At 40.4% G+C, this 21,458-nt stretch overlaps 1 protein-coding gene across 1 annotated transcript in view; it reads left to right on the top strand.

Moving 5' to 3' along the window:
- Window positions 1–17,322, top strand: part of LOC103598348 (calcium-activated chloride channel regulator 1-like) — a 19,552-nt gene extending 2,230 nt beyond the window's left edge. Inside the window, exons 2-10 of the mRNA XM_008582345.1 lie at window positions 2,164–2,382; window positions 2,949–3,176; window positions 6,417–6,591; window positions 8,413–8,519; window positions 10,459–10,674; window positions 11,238–11,499; window positions 12,696–12,866; window positions 15,753–15,992; window positions 16,877–17,322. Of these exons, the coding sequence (XP_008580567.1) occupies window positions 2,164–2,382; window positions 2,949–3,176; window positions 6,417–6,591; window positions 8,413–8,519; window positions 10,459–10,674; window positions 11,238–11,499; window positions 12,696–12,866; window positions 15,753–15,992; window positions 16,877–17,274 (2,016 nt within the window). The 3' untranslated portion in view covers window positions 17,275–17,322. The remainder of the gene's footprint in view (window positions 1–2,163; window positions 2,383–2,948; window positions 3,177–6,416; window positions 6,592–8,412; window positions 8,520–10,458; window positions 10,675–11,237; window positions 11,500–12,695; window positions 12,867–15,752; window positions 15,993–16,876) is intronic.
- The last annotated feature ends 4,136 nt before the right edge of the window (window positions 17,323–21,458 follow it).

Raw genomic sequence — 21,458 nt, 5'->3', positions numbered from 1 at the left:
CTAGCTTTTAGTTTAAGTGCTTGCAATTACTTCACATACAGGCATAACACAAAACGTTGTAGTTAAATAAGAAATCTACCCAGGGGAATTAGGCAATTCTTTTTGTTAGTTAATGAAGACATAATCAGTAGCCCTTAATTTAACTTTTGGAGAGCTCTTTTCAGCCTGTATATTTGCTTTTCATTGTTAATTGAAAATTTCCTTCTTTTTAAGAGTGCCCGTACCCTTAGAGAGTTTGTACATAGTTTTAATAGCTTTACATAGTTTAAAAATACTTCCTATTTTTTTAAAATGACCAAGTGGTTATAAAATGAACTCAACTAATTATCCATATTGAAACTAAATATATAGATCGGCAAATTTGCACAAAATAAGTTTAAACACATCAGTTAACTGACTTTATTGAGGAATCCCTCTTATCTTCCAGTCTGTTACATACTATTATGTTTTCCTTTCAGAATCGAGTTTTTCAGGTTCCCTTCCTGAAAAGTAGCCATACTGATAATATGGAAACACTGCCAAAGAAAATGACCTGAAAATGCAAATATAGAGAAAAATAAGTGCTTTACAGATAATGATTACTATAATACAATTATTAGTAGACACTGAAAGAAGGAACTAGGTTATTCCTCTTTTGTACACTGTGCCTCCTTTTTTTATCTCTCAAATGCTCGGGGTATAAATATTAAGAAAAGGAAACAAACTATCATTTATTGGCTGTGTTAGTACTAATCCTATTTGCATGTATTCTCATGTAATTCTTGCATAATAAGTATTGTCATTTTGTAGATTTAAAAACTGAAGTGCAAGGAGGTTAACATTCTTTAGAAAGCAAAAACTTATATTGAGTTTTTAATTATGTGTCAGATACTGGGCTAAATTTTGAGGAAACAAACTTTAATTAGACAGATCTGTGCCATAGATGGATAGACAGCCCAATAAGTGCATTACAACATTAAAGGGGCTTTACTGAAGTTTCTACAGGGTACAGAGAGGCTGCAAAGGGTGGAGTGGAAATTCTCTGACAGAAGGGTGGGAAATGAGAAGACATTTTGGAAATGACCTTTTGGCTGAAACATGAAGGTAGAGTTCACAATGCAGAAGATGAGGAGGAGGAATTTGTTGACCAAGTGGGTATCATCAGCATAAAGTCTGGTGAGTTTGGGAACTTACAGGCTACAGTGGGGAAAAACAGAGACTTAATATGCAGAGCCAGAATGAAGATGGACAGTGAAGCAAAAATCCAAACCACGGAGATGGCTGTTTGCTATGTGAATGAATGGAGATTGTAGCATGTGAGCAATCTTGAGCTACCAAAGGGTCTTAAGTAGGAGAGTGGGAGGGAAGACCCCTCTGGCATCTGTGAAATGGACCAATTGGAGAGGAAGCAAGACGGAAAAGTCAGGAGACAGCAGTAGTCTGAGGGAGGAGCCATGAAGGCTTGTACGATGGAGATGTCACTGGAGAGGGAGAAAAGATGATGAACTGGAGAGATGGTGAAAAGTATTGATCCTGGTTGTTTTGTAGAAGGAAGAAGGTAGGAAAATGCCTGGTTTCCTTATTTGGGTCACTGGGTTCATAGCGGTGACATCAAGGCAGGAAATGTATGAGGAGGAGCAGAGTTGGAGGAAGGTGACAAGTTCGATTATGAACAAATGGAGTTTGAGAACCCTGTGTTCATCCAAGAGGATTTTGGAGAGAGCTGGAACGTTGGGTGTGAAGGGTTGGAATGTGGAGTGTTGGTAAGTGAGTGGGAAATAAGGAAGGGGAGTTTGGTGGTGAAAGGATGGAAAGACCAGATGGTACCAGGAGAGGAATGCTGAAGAGGGGGGCTGAAGAGTATGGGAATAGCTTGAAATGGCTAATTTAAGGAGGAAGGAAGCCTGGAGCAGGTAAATGGATTGCTAAAGAGCACTAAGGGTCCAGTGAGGTTGAAGACATGGCTTGAGGCAGAAACTCCGAATTACGACTCTGTGATTTTCCCCGGCCGTGCTCTGCAGGGATTGTGGGATTGAGATAAGATAAGGGTTAGCAGGACACACTGGGGAGAAGGGCAGGGAATTAAAATATTTTAAATACAGATTTAAAATATTTTAATCAAATTATTAAAGATTTTAACAAATAGTTTACCATTATCTATATCACTTTTTTTGACAATTTCAGGTGGTTGAATTTTGTACGGAACAAAACCACAATAAAGAAGCCCCGAACCTGCAAAACCAAAGATGCAATCTCCGAAGCACATGGGAAGTGATCCGTGATTCTGAGGACTTTAAGAAAACCACTCCTATGAAGACGCAGCCACCAAAGCCGACCTTCTCATTGCTGCAGATTGGACAAAGAATTGTGTGTTTAGTCCTTGATAAGTCTGGAAGCATGAAGGTAAGGTCAACGAGCCTTGGTCTTCTGGATGCTGGTCACAGATATGAGTACGATATGCTCTGGACCACAACTTGGAACTGGTTGGGGATAAACACAACCTGAGGGTCAAAACAGTTACAACATCCCATCAAAAACTCCCCCTTAACTTTATTCAACAAAGACTCAGCATCAACTATATCATTTGCCAAATTAAATTAGTTTTCAATTTATGAGCCAAGATCTGCTGAATTACTTAAGCTTAACATTTTTTATGACAATATTTTCAATGACAAGATATAGGTCTACAGGTCTATAGTCCTATAGAGGACTTAACTAGAACTACTAGGAAATCACTGAATTTTAATAATTGTATAATCTGGCTTTATCTTTTACTATTTATGGAAGAGGCCCTAGAATTTTACCCAAAGATGCTAAGAAATTTTCCTTCATAGGGCTATGCTTCGAGTAAGCTTGCTGTCATTCAGTCCACATTGAGGCAGCAGCTTCCAAATTCCCTCTAGCTTGTCTGGTGTTAGTCTGACCATCTACAGCCAACCTGACTACTTTTATTCTGTTTCTCCATTCAGACTGGTGACCGCCTTAATCGACTGAATCAAGCAGGCAAACTTTTCCTGCTGCAGACGGTTGAGCAGGGGACCTGGGTTGGGATGGTAACATTCGACAGTGCTGCCCATGTACAAAGTGAACTCATACAGATAAATGGTGGCACTGACAGGGACACGCTCACCAGAAGGCTACCCACAGTGGCTGCAGGAGGGACATCCATCTGCTCCGGGCTTCGATTGGCATTTACTGTGAGACATCTTCCCCTATTGTAGTTTGTCAATGTTTGTAATTAATGTTTCCTAAGAAATCTCTATTTCCAGTGTTTCCGTGCATGCCTAGTGTCTGACTGAATTATATAACCAAGGGCAGAGCAATGGTTCAACTGATGCAAAGCACAGGCCTCCAGAGCGATTATTAACTAATTCATCCATGCTTTCGTGCTTTTCTGCATCTTTGTATTCATGCTTTTCTGCATGCATGCCTGCATTCTAAATATTCTTGGTGTGCTTTCTACATGCTGGGCACTGTGCTAGGCACTGAGAATACCAAGAGTGCCAAACATACACTGCACCTCCTGTTGAGGAGCTTATCGTCTTATTCGGGAAGACACATTAACCCCATAGTAACACAAATCAGTGTATATTCATGAGCTGTAATGAGTGCTGTGAAGAAAAGGTAACCAAGGGTGTAACGGTACCTTCTATGGGAAAAAGAAAAGAGCGATGAGTACAGTTAAACTTTGAGAAGGCTGAATACTCCAAACTTCTGGGTATATTGGATCTCCCTTTGGGAAAGCAAATCGCTTATTCATTGAAGCAGGAGGCCTTAGGAACTGTAACTGTGATTCTATTGGAGTCATATCTAAAGATCTTATCTGACCATCCAATCATATCATCCCTCTACTCAGATATCAATGTCTCCCCATTTTCAACAGAATTAAGTAAAAATTCCTCTATCCAATATTTAAGATCTTTCATGATAAAGCCCCTACCTTCTTTCCCAGGCCTCAGCGCCAGGGACTCTCTTGACTCACCTGTCCTTTGCCACACCTTTGCCAGGCTAATACTTTCTCTTCCCTTCTTTGCACCTCAAATCACACTCATTCTTCAAAGACTCATCAGAGACACCACCTATTTCTTGACGTCTTTCCTGGTCCTTTCAACTGTGTAGAATCTCTCTTTCTGAATCCTGTGACTCTAAGAGAAAAAAATCTCATAACTTCTAGACTTTGCTGTCTTATATTCTAATCATGTGTTTCAATCATGCAAAACTTCTTTAGGGATAGGACTATCTTTTTATCTTTTACCTTCCAGGCTGCTGGCACAATATCACTTACACAGGAGGTTCTTAGTAAGTAAAATTGAATGCGCTATTTGATGTACTAATAACACCTGGTGCTTAATTGCTCCAAAGATAGAATACAATATTCTATATTCATTTAGAGGCTGTTTAGCCACGGGAAAAGGACAAATAGGAGGCTGAAAGAGGCTGGCTGGCCTAAGGTCTCAGAACCTTGCAGCGTCCTGGGCAGGTCTGCCCTCTACCTGCTTCTTGGGCACAACACATGTCAGTGGGGCTGTTCCTGCTTCCCAAGTGGTAGAAGGAACATGTAGTTTCCAGCTGTCTGATGTGGACACTGGACTCAACCATTTCCTCAGATGCTGTCTGTCCCTCTGGCCCTTTTATTACCTTGAAGGTCAGTTCCCTAAAAGTGATTTCTATTGCATACACGCTCAGCCGCAAAACTGTTCTCCAGAAACTTGTATGCATCTGGGTTCTATTGCCTCTGCCACCCATCCAAGCTTTGATTAAAGAAGCAAACCAGGGAGAAAAACTGACAATGAAATCAGTGATGTGCTGCATTGAACTCCTGCCATGCAAATCCCCAAGGGAGATGACTAATGCCAGATGGCGTGCTGGTGAAGAGAGAACCGGTTCTGCGTTTCCATTCAGATGGGTGGGAGAGCGTGTGAAAGATGTGACTGGAATTTACAATTCCCTTCCTCCCCAGTGGAGACTGGGTGTGGAGTGGGAGGAGCTTCAGAGTTCTGCGGCAGAGGGCCTTGGATCTTGCGGTGTCCTCAAGACTGCTGGGCCCTGCTGTAGGACTCTGGTCAGGCCTGTTTGGGGCTCCTTGTAGTGCTGTCTGCTGCAGCCATAGAACTTCAGCTTGTTCTCTTGCCTTGATCAGGGCCCAGTGGTCCCTGAATGACTCAGCTCCACCCTGGCTCTCAGCGCTGGGCAGAGCCCTGAGCACCCTCATGTCCTCCAGTAGACCTCTGGCCAGGCTGTACACTCCTCAGCCTCTACAGCAGGATGACCTGTTCTCTCACCTGCTGACTGTCAACTCAGCTGCCTTCTGCTCCCCACTGGGGTATGTGGGAACTTCTGCCTGTTTTCTATAACACACAGCAGTTATGGAGAGTGAGACAAGGGAATCCAAATTGGGCCCTTTCTCTGGCCTCTCAGCCTCTGCAGCTTGGTCAGGGCAAGGTCACAACCACAGATGACAGGCTCCTGGGCTCTGGGCTCCTTTACAAATCAGCAGTCACAGCCCTGCTGTGTTATGTTGCCAAAGGCATGTGGAGCCTACTCTCAGAATTCAAATGGGGAGTGGGCTGGAAGTCTCCTCTGCCCTCTGCTTTCCTTTCAACCTTCTTATGGCGCCTTCCCTTTCTAAGATTCTGGTAGAGAGGAAAGGTTATTTAGGCTTGTTTGCTTGTTTTCCCTGCTTCTGGGTCTCTCCATCTGCTCTTTTTAGAGAAAGAGTAGCCTCTTGCTTTCCTCTTCTTAAGTAACACGATTCTTTTATATAATTTTCTTTCCATCATAGTCTTATTCAACACAGGCAGAAGTATCCTCTCTATACCGCATAAGAAAGTATAATCTGATTCTACCAGAAATAGCTGAGACACAGTTAGCATAGAACAACTAGGAACTGGGGGTTAATAGGAACAAAATATTTTGCTTAATCAGAAGGGATATTAAAAATTTTAAGAACTCATGTGACCTGGGCAGTGACCGATCAGAACCAATGCCAGCCATAAATAGTGGGTATGGTCAGACTAGGGAATGTCATACAAGCTAAAACCTGCCCTGTTTGTCATATCTCCCCAATATAATCCCCATTAAGTAAAGATGGTTCCTGAAGGCATCTTGGAACCTCTTAGAGCCTGTGAAGGAGAGATCATGTGAAGGTAACTGGGAAAACCTTCTCTGCTGCTTTGCACTGCTGTTCATTCCAGAACTGCACCCCACAGCACCCCTCCCAGCAGCAGGCTAGCAAAGAGAAAAGACCGTTTTCAAGTTCCATGAATATTGCTGGTTTAAAATTAAATCATTTCAAGACAGACAGGTATTTGCCCATTCTCAGACACTTTTGTTTATTCCCTCTGGAATATCTCTTCTCATTCCTTATAAGTGCAGTTTTCACAAACATTGTGGCCACCCTGAGTCTGGATAACTCATGCTCTGAATTATGACCTTAGGTGATTAAGAAGAAATACCCAACAGATGGATCAGAAATCGTGCTGCTGACCGATGGAGAGGACAAGACTATAAGTGGGTGCTTTAAGGAGGTAAAAGAAAGGAAGGTTATCATCCACACAGTCGCCCTGGGGTCCACGGCGGCTGGAGAACTAGAGGAACTGTCCAAAATGACCGGTGAGGGATGGTCTGCTGAGACCCACTGTATTGTCTCTCCCACTGACTGTGGGCTCCAGAGGACAGGGGAGTGGGGGTAAGGTGGGGAGAGATAGAGGTAATCCTCTTGGCCAACTAGCTGCCCTTATCCCCAAACAGCCATTAGAACTGACTCCACCCATTTTTTTAAGGCCTTGGTTTCAGGACTAAGGCAGTGTGGAGAAGATGGGACTAGCACAGCACCCTTGTGAGGACTCAGGGATCTCTTCCTAGGCACCTTATGAGAACTGGAGGGGATCTAATAGGTTGCCAACTCACTTCCAGTTGGCAGCTGGCCGAGAGACCCAGAGGAGGTAGATGACAAGCCACTAAGTACATAATACCCTGACACAAGTGCTACGTTAGCAACAGAAAGTACAGTAAGGCGTAAAGAAGCGAGCTTTAAATTTTCCTGGGGATGAAGAGTCCGAGTAGGAGAGGAAAGAGTAGCAGGGGAAGGGCAAAGGGCATGGTGAACAATGCAGAAGGTCACTCCAAAAATGTGTATAATGCAATGCAATTTCTCCATAAAACATTAATGTACCTGTTGTGCATCTAATTCCCATACACAGACAAATGGTTAACATAGATCCCATATGTCCCAGGCTGTCTTAGCAAAGTAGGTGAGGACAATTTTCTTTCTTTCTTTCTTTTTTACTTAGGGACAGTATTATGGATATCAATTATTATACCGAGCTGCCTCCTGAGGCAGCTACAAGGACAGGATTTTTTGATCCTAATATTACCTGTCTTGGGCTGGGTTTCCTAGAATCAGAGCCTAAGGGAGGGATGTGGATGCATGTAATTTACAGAGGGAGAGCTCTCAGGAGAAAAGGAGGGAGAGAGGGATAGGGCAGGGGAAGGAGCTACGCACAGATGCCAACTTAGAGTCTAGCTGAAGTGTGACCCCACAGGGGGCTCTGGATGGAGAACTGCATCACACACTTGGTCCCACCTGAGGCAAGAGGGCTGGCCCTTTTACTGCTGTATCCATCAGTCACTGGCCATGGACTGTCAGGGCAGGGCAGAGGGGAGAGCCTCTTTAGGTAGGGTGACCCCTTATAGGAAGGTAATTCTCTGGAAAAGGAGCTAGCTTTAAGCCATTAGCGGCCAAAACTTAGAGCAGCTGGGGAGAGATACTCTTGCCTAGATAAGAGGATACTGGTGGTGCATCAGCAGCATTACTGAAACACTTTCCTTAAATTGGATGACGTTTTAATAGTTTAAAAGTGCATTCATATCAACCATCTTAGTTATACCTGTTCTAAATAGCCCAGACTGCCAGGCCTGGTATATAATCTTATTTTTACTATATATTATACTTTTCTATAACTATCACTTTGTTATTTCTTGCTGTTGTCACATACATGTTTTTTCTGATTTAGAAGAAAACTCTCAAGCCAAGTTTGTTAGAATTACGTCTTAAGTTAATAAATTTAAAAGAAATGAGTAAATTAATAGGCATGGAAGGCAGCTTTATGGATGCTCTCATGTGAAAGCACATAGCCTTTAAAATGTAGGTTTTATGATACTAATTTTGGCTTGTCAGAGATTCATGGCCGCTTTGCAGATAGGTGAAGTAGCCAGATGACTTAGATATTGCTGAAGCTGTTATTTATTAGAATTAAAAAATTAGTATCAACTCCTGAGTTAATCTGGGCACCTGTCTGATGTTGATCTACTTTATTCTTTAATAACACAATGGATATTTATTTTGTGTATTCTGCTATCTTAACAACAGCTAAAATGTTCCAAATACTTGCTTTCAGGAAAACAACTTCTGACAATGTAATTGCATTTTAGGAGGTTTACAGACATATGCTTCAGATCACGCTCAGAACAACGGCCTCATTGATGCTTTTGGGGCCCTTTCGTCAGGAAATGGAGCTGTCTCTCAGAGCTCCATCCAGGTTGGACTTCTTACCCTTTTATTTTTCATGTTTATACATAACCATAACCAAGACAGATAATTTAATAGTTAAAATTTTTAAGTTCCACATTCTTCTAGTAGTGAATTAAAATAGAGGGTTTATCCTGATTTTAGATCATTTAAACACAGCAATTAGTGTTTACTTGTTTGGAAACAACACTAAATGACTTCTTCATAGAAACCAGCCACCTAAAATGTAATAGGTTCAAGAGTTCTTTTCTAACATCTGTTAACATGCCCCAATAGCAACATAATTGGCTCTGGATTTTCTTCAGAGTAGATCATCTCAATTACAAATTTTCCGGGACAAGGGTTCAGGGATTACTTGCTCTATTTTTCCATTACCTCAAATCCCCGATGTTTGCCAAGATTTTTATATAATGGGTGGAAAGCACTTTGTACTACGAAAAGCCCGTGGTGTCAGTCCAGACACCTAGATCTTAGTCTTGGTTCTGCCATTAACTCTGTGACCATTGGCAAAGAACATCACCTCTCTGGGCTTCATTTCTCCACCAGGTATAAACCAGAAAACCTCCATGGGCCAATCTGGTTCTAAAATTTCAGAAACACCAAATTGTCTTTCAAAAGTATTGGGACTACTTAAAAGATGGACAAGTGTATTTCAAAATGATCTTTTCCAGTAGTTGCAGAAATTACTCACGTGAATTTTTAAACTAGACAGAATAACAATCGGCACTCACACTGCTGTGAATTACAACTTTTACTATGAAAGTTTGGATAAAGGTAAAGGAATATTGTAACATCGAAGCCTAATGATGACAGAGTTTAAAACAATAGGCTTTCTAGTCTATTGATGTAGCATTTGTTCAATCTAGGCAGGTAGCAATTATACTCATCTGGGTTATTCTAGTTCAGATTTAGAAAATTAAACTTAAGGGCCTGGTTTGGAAAAGGGAAGAATGAGTCTTTGAAAAGTAATTAAAAGGATGAAAGGACAAGTTCACAGTCAGGCAGTTTCTGCCCATTATTTTTGTATTTAAGAAACCTAACAGGAAGAGAGGTAGAGAAATGAGCAAGACCCATTTACTAACCTGCCATACAGACCTTCACTGTCTCCACATCCAACATCATAATCTACCTGTGAAACTAGAAAATCTGCCTCCATGACCAGGCCACTTATCTTCTAATAGGGACCTATTTAGGGATGTTAGTAACTCCCTATGAGATAATCCTCAAAATCACACTTTCTACAAGAGCCTTGTTAATCCTTCCCTACCTCAATCCCTGCTCTGTAGCTCCTTCATTCTACCCCAAACAGCAAACCAGACACTGGCTTATTTCATTTATCTTCACAGAGACTGCAATAATGCTTGACCTAGCAATTAGGTAATTCAAACAATCCATATGTAGGTAAAAAGTAAGTCACAGTAAGTCCCCTTCAGTTTTTTTTATAGTCTAGTGAATGAGATGAGCTGTGTATACCAATAAGTATAAAGTAATGCACAATGTGAGGAATGTCGAAGGACTGAGAAATAAAATCCTATGAGAGTTCACAGGAAAGAGAGATTATTTACAACTGATGAGTGTGATGGACATCAGAGAAAGCTTCACAGAGAAAGGGATATTTGAATTGAACTTTGAAGGAGGAGTAAAACACAAATGGAGAAGAATGTAAAGACTTCCAGGAAAATCAGAGAATGATAAAGTCATAGAGTCAGGAATTCCTAGGGATCATCTGGGGAAGTGGTCTTGTTTGCGTGGAGGAAGGAATATTGTGGAAGCTAAGGCTGGAAAGGTAATTTAGAACTAGCTCATAATAGGTCCTGAACACCAAACCAAGGACTCAAGCATCACTGAAAGCTTTTTAATGAGGCACTTGGGGGTCAGAGGTGGAACGAAAAAGACCACATGATGGGTGATGTATTCTCCAGAAAGTAAAGAGTTGTTTTTCTTAACAGCTTGAGAGTAAGGGGTTGACCCTCCAGAACAGTCAGTGGATGAACGGCACAGTGATTGTGGACAGCACTGTGGGAAAGGACACGTTGTTTCTTGTTACCTGGACAACACAGCCTCCTCAGATTCTTCTCTGGGATCCCAGTGGAAAGAGACAAGATGGCTTTTTAGTGGACACAAACACCAAAATGGCCTACCTCCAGATCCCAGGCACTGCCGAGGTATGGAGTCAACTTTTTTCCTTCTCACAATTTGATAAGGTAAAATAAAGTTTTTACAGAATAACTGTAGCTTTTCAAATGTTGGTGGTTGCTAAAAGAAAAGTCAGTATTGAATCAAAGAGAGCACAAGGAAACATCTCCATCCAGTGAAAATCACCCAATAGGAAGTCAAGGGAAAGAAAATTGGTGATTTTTGCCCAGGAACTAAAGGGAGAAACTTCAAATTACATAGCAGTCAAGATTGAAAAATAATCCTCGAAGCTTCAGAATTATGGAAACAATTTTCTGTACCTCAGGAACCTGTCTCTTGAAAAACCAAGGCAATGAGAAAGACACAGACTTCATTTTCCCCAACTAGAATTTTCTTGACAGTGGAAACCATGTGGTTAGTCCAAACCCACTGATGATTCCCTTGGCTGACAAAGAATCAAAGGCGCCCACATCTTCCTACAGATGCTTGCAACGTTCTTGTACCAGATAGGCTTTTCCTATAGGGAACATTGAAGCCAGGTCTGTGTCACCTGAAGTTATTAACTGGAAATGTCTCCATTTGTTTTGGTCAGGTTGGCATTTGGAAATACAGTCTGCAAACAAGCTCACAAACCCTGACTTTGACTGTCACCTCCCGCGCATCAAGTGCTACCCTCCCTCCAATTACAGTGACCTCCAAAATGAACAAGGACACAGGAAAATTTCCCAGCCCTATGATAGTTTATGCAAATATTCGCCAAGGAGCCTTGCCGATTCTCAGGGCCAGTGTTACAGCCCTAATTGAATCAGTGAGTGGAAAAACAGTTACCTTGGAGTTACTGGACAATGGAGCAGGTAACCACCCAAGAAATTGGAAAATATCTTTCTTTTTCCAAGAAGCAACCAGGAAATGGCAGGAGGGCATGGTCTGATGAGGACAGTTAGAAGCAGGGAGCCCAGCACTGGGGGTCTGGTTGTGAGAGTTCTCTGCTTCCTCACACTTCCTATATTTCAAAATGTTGGAAACCATGAAGAAGGGCCCACCTTTAACTTCTGCAAAGCCTGAAATGCACTAGTGGCTAAAGCTCAATAGACTCAGAGACTCCAGGGAATTGTCAGAGGCTATTCTACACCTCCCAAAAAAGCAAAGGAAGAAAATGAATAGCTATTTTGTGTTAGGTGCTTTGTGTGGATAGAGACGCACATACACATATATACGTATATATACATGAGGGTACTGCAAAAAGTTCATGGAAAGATTCATATTATCTTTCAGTTCTATTTTTTCCACGAACTTTTTGCAATACTCTCATACAAAAAATATATACACAAAAACATATATACAAAGATATATATATATATAGAGAGAGATATCTTTGTTTTGATCTTTACCACACACTTTTGAGATATTATTTCTACATTACAGGTGAAGAAACTCAGACTTTCGCATTTAGAAAGCAGCAGAGATGGATTTGAGCACAGTTCTATGATTCCTTTTTCTATACTAGCTTGCCCCCAAAGTGAAAATTTTGCCCATTATTCTTACATTTAAGAAATCTGTCATAAAGAAAGAGAAAGAGAATTCTACATTTGTTTTAGAAGGAACATGTCTGCTTACTGTGATGCAAGTAGCCTTATCAGAACATTCTGCAAATGAATTTCCTACCTAAATCTACCCTAGGGAGAAGTCCTGAATTTTATTAAATAATCATATAACAATTCAATTCAGTTCAGCAGATACATGTTGAGTAGTTACCTTGTGTGATGTTGGTGTAACGGGGACACATGACATGCTCTCTGATTTCAAACAGAAAGAGCAATCTAGGAGAACAAGATGTACACATACAAAACCACACACACACACACACACACACACAAAGTGGTAAAAGAAGAAGTAGGCCTCATACTTAGCACAGTCAAATCTTAAGGTCTCTTGGAGATAATACCTAATTTCTCTTTGCTTTGAAAAATTTTAACCCACATGAGTTGGAAATATACAAATGCCCAATTACCTTCAGGACATCCATTAATTCTTTCATTTCCCTGTCAAGGTGCTGATGTTACTAAGGATGATGGTGTCTACTCAAGGTATTTCACAGCTTATGATACCAATGGTAGATACAGTGTCAAAGTGTGGGTTCTGGGAGTAATTAACACAGCCAGAAGTGGAGTGATACCACAGCAGAATGGAGCCCTATACATACCTGGCTGGATTGAAAATGGTGAGTAATCTGTAGTAACACACCTAAAAGGTTTGGGATCGAGAGGAAACCATTAAGCCTGTGGGGCACAATGGCACATGATTAAATCAGGGTTTCTCAACCCTGGTACTATCAGCATTTGGGGCCAGATAATCCCTTAATGTGGAAGCCTGTCCTGTGCATTGTAGTATGTTTAGTAGAATCTCTAACCTCTACCCACAGGATATCAATAGCAGCCCTCCTGTCATGACAATCCAAAATGTTTCTGTACATCATCTACTGTCTCCTAGGTGGGCAAAATAGCTCCCAGTTGAAAACCACTTGACAGTACATAGCTTCTGACTGCTTCAGTTCAAAGCCCAGCACTCTATCAAATAAAGTATTTTGGATAATCTCTTTGTGCTTCGCTTTCCTCAGCTGGAAAATAGGAATAATAATGGTAACTATCTCATACTACAGTTTTGAGAAATAAACAAGAAATAAAAAAGTAAATGCATCTAATAAGCTGTTGCTGGCAAATAGTAAGTGTTCAGTAAATGTTTTGTTATTTTTTAAATAAACTTCATTTTTAAATGAAGCTCTTTTCACTGGTATTAGCATTTCCACAGAATAAAAATATAATAATTTAGGGCTTATTATCTACATCAACATCATTATTATAAGCCCACTGTCTCCCTTTCCTCCTCTTTCTTCCTGCTCAGACCAAGCAAAATAGCAGGCAAACCTAATACCAGTCAGCACACTGAGCCTGCATGTAGGCAGGTAGGAAAATTATGTCCATGAAAGAGTCCCACACCACTCTTGGTCACAAACACTTTGCTGAGTCCTGGTGGTTTCCAGGACTTGTTTTCCATCAGTCTCCACTCTGTCCTGTGTAGACTGCTTCCAACTGTCCTCTTTACTCGGGTGTGTGCTTAGTAAGGGGAGCATTCTGAGACACGTGGTGTCCCCTCATGCAAAGGTGATCATAGGAAAAAATGCATTAAAAAACACCACTGCTTTTTGAGTTAGGGGAAGAAGGTAGAAGGGGACTGGTTTAGTGGCTGTGTCTAGCCTTATCACAGTATTTTACTTACATTAGTACATTTTATTTTCCTGAGCTGGGCAGTTAGCTCAGTTGGTTAGAGTGTGGCCTTGTAACACCAACGTCAAGGGTTTGGTTCCCCATGTCAGCCAGCTTAATAAAAAAAAACAAAAACAAAAACAAAAAACCAAAAAACATTTCATTTTCCTAAGTATCCCTTTTTACAGGTGGGGAAACAGAGGCTTGAGAGGTTATTGGTTCATATAACTAATACTGATCATGTCTGGTTTAGCATTAGGAAGCCATACTCTTTTCTGTATCCCTTGATGAGCCTTGATACCAAAAGGGACTATCTCTACTTGTGAATCAAATACTAATCCTGAACCTGCCAAAGTGTTCACTTCATCTTTGCCCAAGACCAGGTTAATGGGTATGATGATTAATCTGTCTTTATGATAAAATATTTGAGGGCTAAACAAGTAGAGTTTATTAAAAAAGCAAATTCTGAGCAACTCATGTTAAGATATAATAGAATATTTTTATTGAAAAGATAATCTGAGAACCCCACCGGTTGAGTAGGACAGGGCATTTTTTGAATTCCAGGATTATTTTATACAACCTTTCAACAAAATGTGGGATTGCTACAAGAACTAGGTTCCCACACATTCATTAAAAAAATCAGGAGTCCTTCAAAATCATAAAATTTTGGAACCCCTAACATAAAACATTTCATGAAAAACTGCAATCTAATAAGAAAGACAAAACATGAATGTGAAGAAAGTGAAAGAAGAATGTATAGAATAAACAATCAAGTATTCTTAAAGGCCCAGATGACTTAATGCCAAATAAGTAGGAAAGATAATGAAATCCACAGTATTATCTAGGTGGAAGAGATTTCTTGAGGCAGCCTGAGGTTTAAAACAGAGGTGGTATTTATTTTTATTTATTTATTTTTTTTTCCTTTTTGTCTTTTTTACTGACCGGTAACGGGATCGCAACCCTCGGTGTTGCGCCCGCACCGCGCTCAGCCAGTGAGCGGGAACCGGTCTCCACATGGGATCCGAACCCTCAGTGGGAGCACCGTCGCGCTCTCAAGCGGCGCACTCTCCAGTGCGCCACCGGGCCGGCCCCAGAGGTGGTATTTAAACTGACCTTGTGGAAGGGTAAGATCAGGATATGTGAAAAGATGGGAAAAGAAATAATTCCTGGACAAATGATATAAAAATAAATTCCAAAAAGTTATTCCACCAAATATCCAGGAAATATCTGTGAGATAAAGAACTATGATTCACTGCTTTTTGCCCATCTGTATTAGTATGTTTCTGTAGGTTATAACAAAATACACAGAACTAGTTAATTTATAAAGAAAACAAAATTTATTGCTTACAGTTTCAGAGTCTGGGAAGTCCAAAGTCCAGGAAACACTTATGGTGAGGGTCTTCTTTGGTGGTGGCTTTTCGGCAGTATAGGGGTCTCATATGGTAGAAAATGGTGGAGCAGAGAGAGACACTAACCTCCTCATTTACTCTCCTTTTAAAGCTCTCCAAACCATGCCCATGACCACCATTTTAAATCTATGCACTACGACATGGTCCTACAATCTAATCATCTCTTCAAGGCCCCACCTTTCAATTTCTATAATAGGATTTCCCACTCTCAACAGTTACAGTGGGGATTAAGTTTTGGGGGGACATTCAACCCAAGGCACCTTCTGATACAACTTGATCTGGAGTCTTGTCACTGAACATTTAAAATAAATTTTGTCTGGGATGAAAGAACGGGAAGGGGAGAGTCCAAAGAGGGCAATTCAATAAGAAAACAGGAGGACGTATAGACATTTAGTAGTGTTGCTTACCATACTTTGAGTCATTTTTTTAATGCAGGTGAAATAAAATGGAATCCACCAAGACCTGAAATTAATGAGACTGATTTTCAAGACAAGCAAGTGCGTTTCAGCAGAGCATTCTTGGGAGGTTCATTTGTAGCCTCCAATGTCCCAAAGGCTCCCCTACCTGATCTCTTCCCACCTTGCCAAATCACTGACCTGAAGGCAAAAATCCAAGGGGACAACCTCATAAACCTAACTTGGACAGCTCCTGGGGATGATTATGATCATGGAACAGGTAACTGAACATAGTGTAGACCCTATGAAGGAGTTTGCCAGCCAAGCAGAGGTGCAGAATGGGGTGAGGCAGGCAGGCATGTTGTGATGGGTGAGGGGGCAGGAAAGCAGGGAGGATCTTGACCATCCTCTGAAACGAAAGGTAGAGTCTATGGCCATACCATCCTGAATGTACCTGATCTCATCTGAAATGAAAGGTAGAGATGTTTAAATGAAAAAGGTATAAAATCTGAAAAACTGGACTGCTTTAGGAATAACCAGGAAAGATAATCCTAATTTTTTTTTGAAATCTTGCCAAACTATCCTTTAACATACCCCATTTTCAGTAGTGACTCCTGGGGAAGGACTGGGTATAGAGCATAGATACCTACTGAGCAGAGCTGCCCTTTGGAAGAAACCTCAGGTCCTAACAGGATTACCCTTTCAGAGTGTGGTCTGTGGACTGCACCATGGGCACCACATGAATGCTTGTTAGAAATGGAGAACCTCAGGCCTGACCCCAGACCTACTGTGCCAGAATCTGCATTTTAAGGTCCTTGGGTGATTTTTATGCACATTAAAATTTGAGAAGCACTAGTACAAAGCACTCTATAAATAACACAGTAATAAGTAGATATTCAATAATCTCTTTTCTTAGCCAAGCACCATGCCCAGAAATGCTGACCAAGGCTTAAAGTCATGCCAATCCAGTTTTACATTTATTACTTTGTTAGGATATACAGACAAGAATGTAAAAGAGATACAACCCTTATAAATATGGACCATCGTTTCCATTTATTCATTGGAGTTTTATAAGATGGTGATATAATTTCTAATAGACTGTAAAGCTTCTTTAAGATTTGAGAGTTACGAGTCATATCCTTTTTTATTTTTTTCTCTTTGTAGCTCACAAATATATCATTCGAATAAGTACAAGTATTCTTGAACTCAGAGACAAGTTTGATGATTCTCTTCAAGTGAATACAACTGATCTCATCCCGAAGGAGGCCACCTCTGAAGAAGTCTTTGCGTTTAAACCTGAAAACATCACTTTTGAAAATGGCACAGATCTCTTCATTGCTGTTCAGGCTGTTGATAAGGCCAATCTGAAATCAGAAATATCCAACATTGCACGAGTATCTTTGTTTATTCCTCCGCAGACTCCTCCAGAGATACCTAGTCCAGATGGCTCTTCTGTTCCTTGTCCTGAGATTAATATCAACAGCACTATTCCCGGCATTCACATTTTGAAAATTATGTGGAAGTGGCTAGGAGAATTGCAGCTGTCGGTAGCCTTGCACTGAGTTTTCATGAGATGAATAAAATGAATCATGCATGCTTCCTTTGATTATAAAAATTTCTAAAATGTATTTTAGATTCCTGTAGGTGGCGATATAATGAAATAAAATGCTAAACAGCTGGGTACACATGTATAAAATCTGTTCACCTCCAAAAGTTTAACCATCGCTCTGTCTTTTATTAATGATTTTGAATACCAGAAAGAAGGAGGGCTTGTATCAATAATGGAAGTATGTTTTAATAAGTTTTAAGTAGCTTTGCCAGTTTAAAAGGATGCGAAATTATAATTACTCTAATAGAGCTGCTAAAAGTTGTTTGGTTTCTTTTGGTGAAGGATGACAGAAATGTCCAAGCCAGATTATTTAAATGTAAAAGGCATGATTTATTATATAAGAGCTTTGGGCCAACACCCTCAGGTACATGTTTGTCTCCTTTTCTCTAGATTTAAGCAAGAATGATGCATTTAAGGCAGAGATCGCATTGTAGAAAGAAAAAACAGCATGAGGAATGTTCCATAGGCACAGAAATGTATGTTATGTGCATAAAATTATGAGTCAGGGATGCTTAAAGCCACAGTGGTGGGAAATGAGGTGGGAAAAGTGGCTTCAGGCCAGATGCGAAGGAAAAATGATTGAGAAATAAATATTTATTGTGTACTTTGTGCCAAGTGCTCTACTAACACCTTATATGTATTACCTTATTTAATGTAATTCAGTTTGTTCAACAAATGTACATCAGCTGCCTACTATGTTCCGAGCCTATGTTAGGCCCTGAGCATAGAAATATGAGGAAGTGTTGGCCTTTTACCTGTAGGCAAAAAGAACATTTGAGAATTTATTTTTTAAATCAGGAGGCAGATATGATTGGAGCTGTGCTTGAGAAGGGGGCTTTGAGGACCACAGAAAGAGCTGAATAAAGGTGGGAGAGGCTAGAAGCATGACAGATGAAAGGGGAAGAAAAAGAAAAGGAAAAAGGTATGCAAATACAGACCTAGCAGTATAGCAGTCCCCATCAAGAACTAGTCACAGATCCCAGTGCCTCCAAGGGTAGACATTCTTGTGAAAATTGTTTCAAGTTTTCAGTTCATTATAAGTTCAAGATGTGGGTGGCTCTTTTGTGACTGAAACTAAAATATCTATCTAAGATATTGTTTCTATATATACCCAAAATTTATTCTTTATTATAGACCTTTCTTATTTCAAAACATGTTTGAGGCACCTTAGAGATACATGCAATAAACATAATAAAAAATAAACAAATGGAATAAAGTAAGTATATAACGATAACTAGAGGAAATATCAGTGCATCCAGTACATAATATAATGTTCTATACAATTGCTACAGTCAGGTCACACGTTTCATTTTGAGCTTTCGAGTAGCGTCTATGGCCAAAGGAGACATACTAGTATAAGGTAACAAGATTAACAGTTTACAGTTAAAGCAAACTAGAGGCTCCAGAGGAGCATGCCTTTCCCTAGTCCTGAGACCCATGAGAAGTCTCGTCTATCGCTCCTCAATAAATTAGGGCACTGTAATGTTCAAGTATAATGTTCAAGGCTGCAGCCTCAGCAACATCCATATAATAATCACGACAGCAAGTTTAATATAGCGCTAATCACAACATCTTTTACTGTAAGCCAAGGCAGTAATACTACAGCATTGTTCAGAAAAGGCAATTATACACGGGCCCAAACTGTGCAGGTCTGGCAAGTCGCTCTTTAGCTTGCCCCAAAGATAAAATTTGGAGTGAATGGATTGCATGTCCTTCAGTAGTTTTCGATGACTAGCGTTTCTTGCACACAAGTTTGTTATGGTAACTGAACAGCAGAGAATTCCAAGACTAAGAAGTTGAAAGTTCCAAGACTGATGTCTTAAAAGTCAGTATTGTTTATTGAGGGCATATCCAGGTGCCACATGGGCAGATGATCAGATTGGAGTCCTCCTCTGAAAGTTACAGAACCAAACCAGGGCACATACCTGACGAAAGGGCCACTTCTAATAAGTTACTCACTCAGATTTCAGTTTCCCATTTGGGTGAGCTCAGTGGAATGTACCATGGGATATAGTGAAGAACTGCATAGGGAGGTGTAGTAGTCTATTTGTGTTGCTATGACAGAAATACCTGAGACTGGGTAACTTATAAAGTACAGAGGTTTATTTGGCTTCTGATTCTGGGACAGCTGCATCTGGCACGGGCCTCAAGCTGCTTCTACTCATGGCGAAAAGTGGCAGGCAGCCAGCGGGTACAGGTAGATCACATGGCAAGAGGAAGCAAGAGAGAGAGAGGGGAGGTGCCAGGGTCTATTAAACAACCAACTCTTGTGGGAACTAATAGAGTGAGAACTCACTCATTAATCCTCCCTCCCCCAGGAAAAGCATTAATCCATTCATGAGGGATCTGCCCCCATGACTCAAACTGCCACGTTGGGGATCAAAATTCCACATGAGTTTTGGAGGGGACAACACATCCAAACTCGATCAGGACATATGATGTGACTTCAGAGGAGAAAAAAAGGTAAATGTCAGCACGGAGATAAGATAGAAAGTGTAGAACAGCAAAGAAAAACATTCTTTATGTATTCTGGGTTATAGGGCAATTTATTGCAAAATGGATCTGGATTGTCATATGTGATAAAATAAGCCCAAATTTTCCCTTATTCCATCATTGCCCCACAATGACCTTAATTAATTGTTTCCTTTGCTGTGCAGAAGCATTTAGTTTGATATAATCCCATTGGACTATTTTTGTTTTTGTTGGCTGAGCCTTTGGGGTCAAATACAAAAAAATCACTGCCCAGACCAATGTCATATGGTTTTTCCCTGTTCTCTTTTAGCAATTTTATGGGTTCTGCTCTTACATTTAAGTCTTCAATCCAGTTTGAGTTGATTCTTGCATATGGTGTGATACAAGGGTCCAATTTCATTTTTCTGCATATGGATATAAGGATCTAATTCTTTTCTTTCACCCAATGATAATCTGTTGACATCAACACCAGCCAAAAATAAGAAAGAGAGAGAGAGAGAGAGAGGCAATATAAGCACTATATTTTTTAAATTATACTTCAAAAAACTACCTGACATATGGCTTTGATGGATTTTACTTGCCCCCAAGTATTTCTCCATGGTTTTAGACTTTTAAAGAATTGCCAAAATCTTTCCAAAAAACATGCTTCTAAGCATGTTTGTGAGAGTGATTCACTAAAATAAAGAGAAGACAAATCAAAAAAACCGTCTTTGAGGAGGCTTACAGTAAAATTTCACACAAATAATCAAATATAACAATCTAGATAATAACTTAAATAATGAGGACAAGAACATCATTGAATTAGAATGCCTAAGCAATGCATAGTTATTATAATTGAGAAAAATCTATTTAACCCAGTTCCTGGAACTCAAATGCCAAAGGGGAAACATGTTAAATGGTTTTTCCTAGCCTATTTTAACTGCTGCTGGAGATAGACATCTTCCTAAATTTCAAAAGCAATTCAGTATCCATAAGGGGGTTGGGGGATGGACCAAAAAACATGATAAGCAGTAGAATGGACAACACAATCCAGACTCCTCAGGGAACAATAAGTTCATGTACAATTCAGGCAGAAACAGGAATGCAGCTAACCCTACAAGCAGGGTGTGGCAGTGAGCCCAGGGCAGCACTTGAAGGATCCAGGCAATCAGTCTTCCTAGACCAAGACTTTAGTATCTGGGGGTTGGAAAGCAGAATACTACTGCTACCATCATTACCCCATCAACTGGGTTAGGGGAGGTGCGGGGGAAGGGAGAGGTGAGTGGGGTTTCAGGCCAAGAAGAGAATGGTATGACATTATTATCATCGTAATTTGTATTTCATCTGGTAATGATAACAGCCACCACTTACTGTTTTGTTTATTTATTTTTTATCTAAGTGCCAGGCACTCAGTACCTCACTTACTCACATCCAGGCCCTTCCCTAATATTTGAGGGTCCTGGGGCAAAAGTACAAATGGAGATCCAGATATCATGTGTCTAAATATGCAAACATTACAAATCAGGCTAAAAAGCTGTTAAAGTGTGTTTATCTCCTATCTTGATAAATATACCTTCACAATGACCTGGAAGGCCAGGTTCAAATTTAAAATTCTTAGAAACCTCCCAGTGTTATGCTGGATCATGACAACTCAGGTTACTTTTGAAATCTCTCAGTGTCATGCTG

The sequence above is a fragment of the Galeopterus variegatus genome, unplaced genomic scaffold, assembly GCF_000696425.1.
Source record: "Galeopterus variegatus unplaced genomic scaffold, G_variegatus-3.0.2 Scaffold2576, whole genome shotgun sequence".
Taxonomy (NCBI): Eukaryota; Metazoa; Chordata; class Mammalia; order Dermoptera; family Cynocephalidae; genus Galeopterus; species Galeopterus variegatus.
This window is presented reverse-complemented; position numbering and strand designations above follow the sequence as displayed.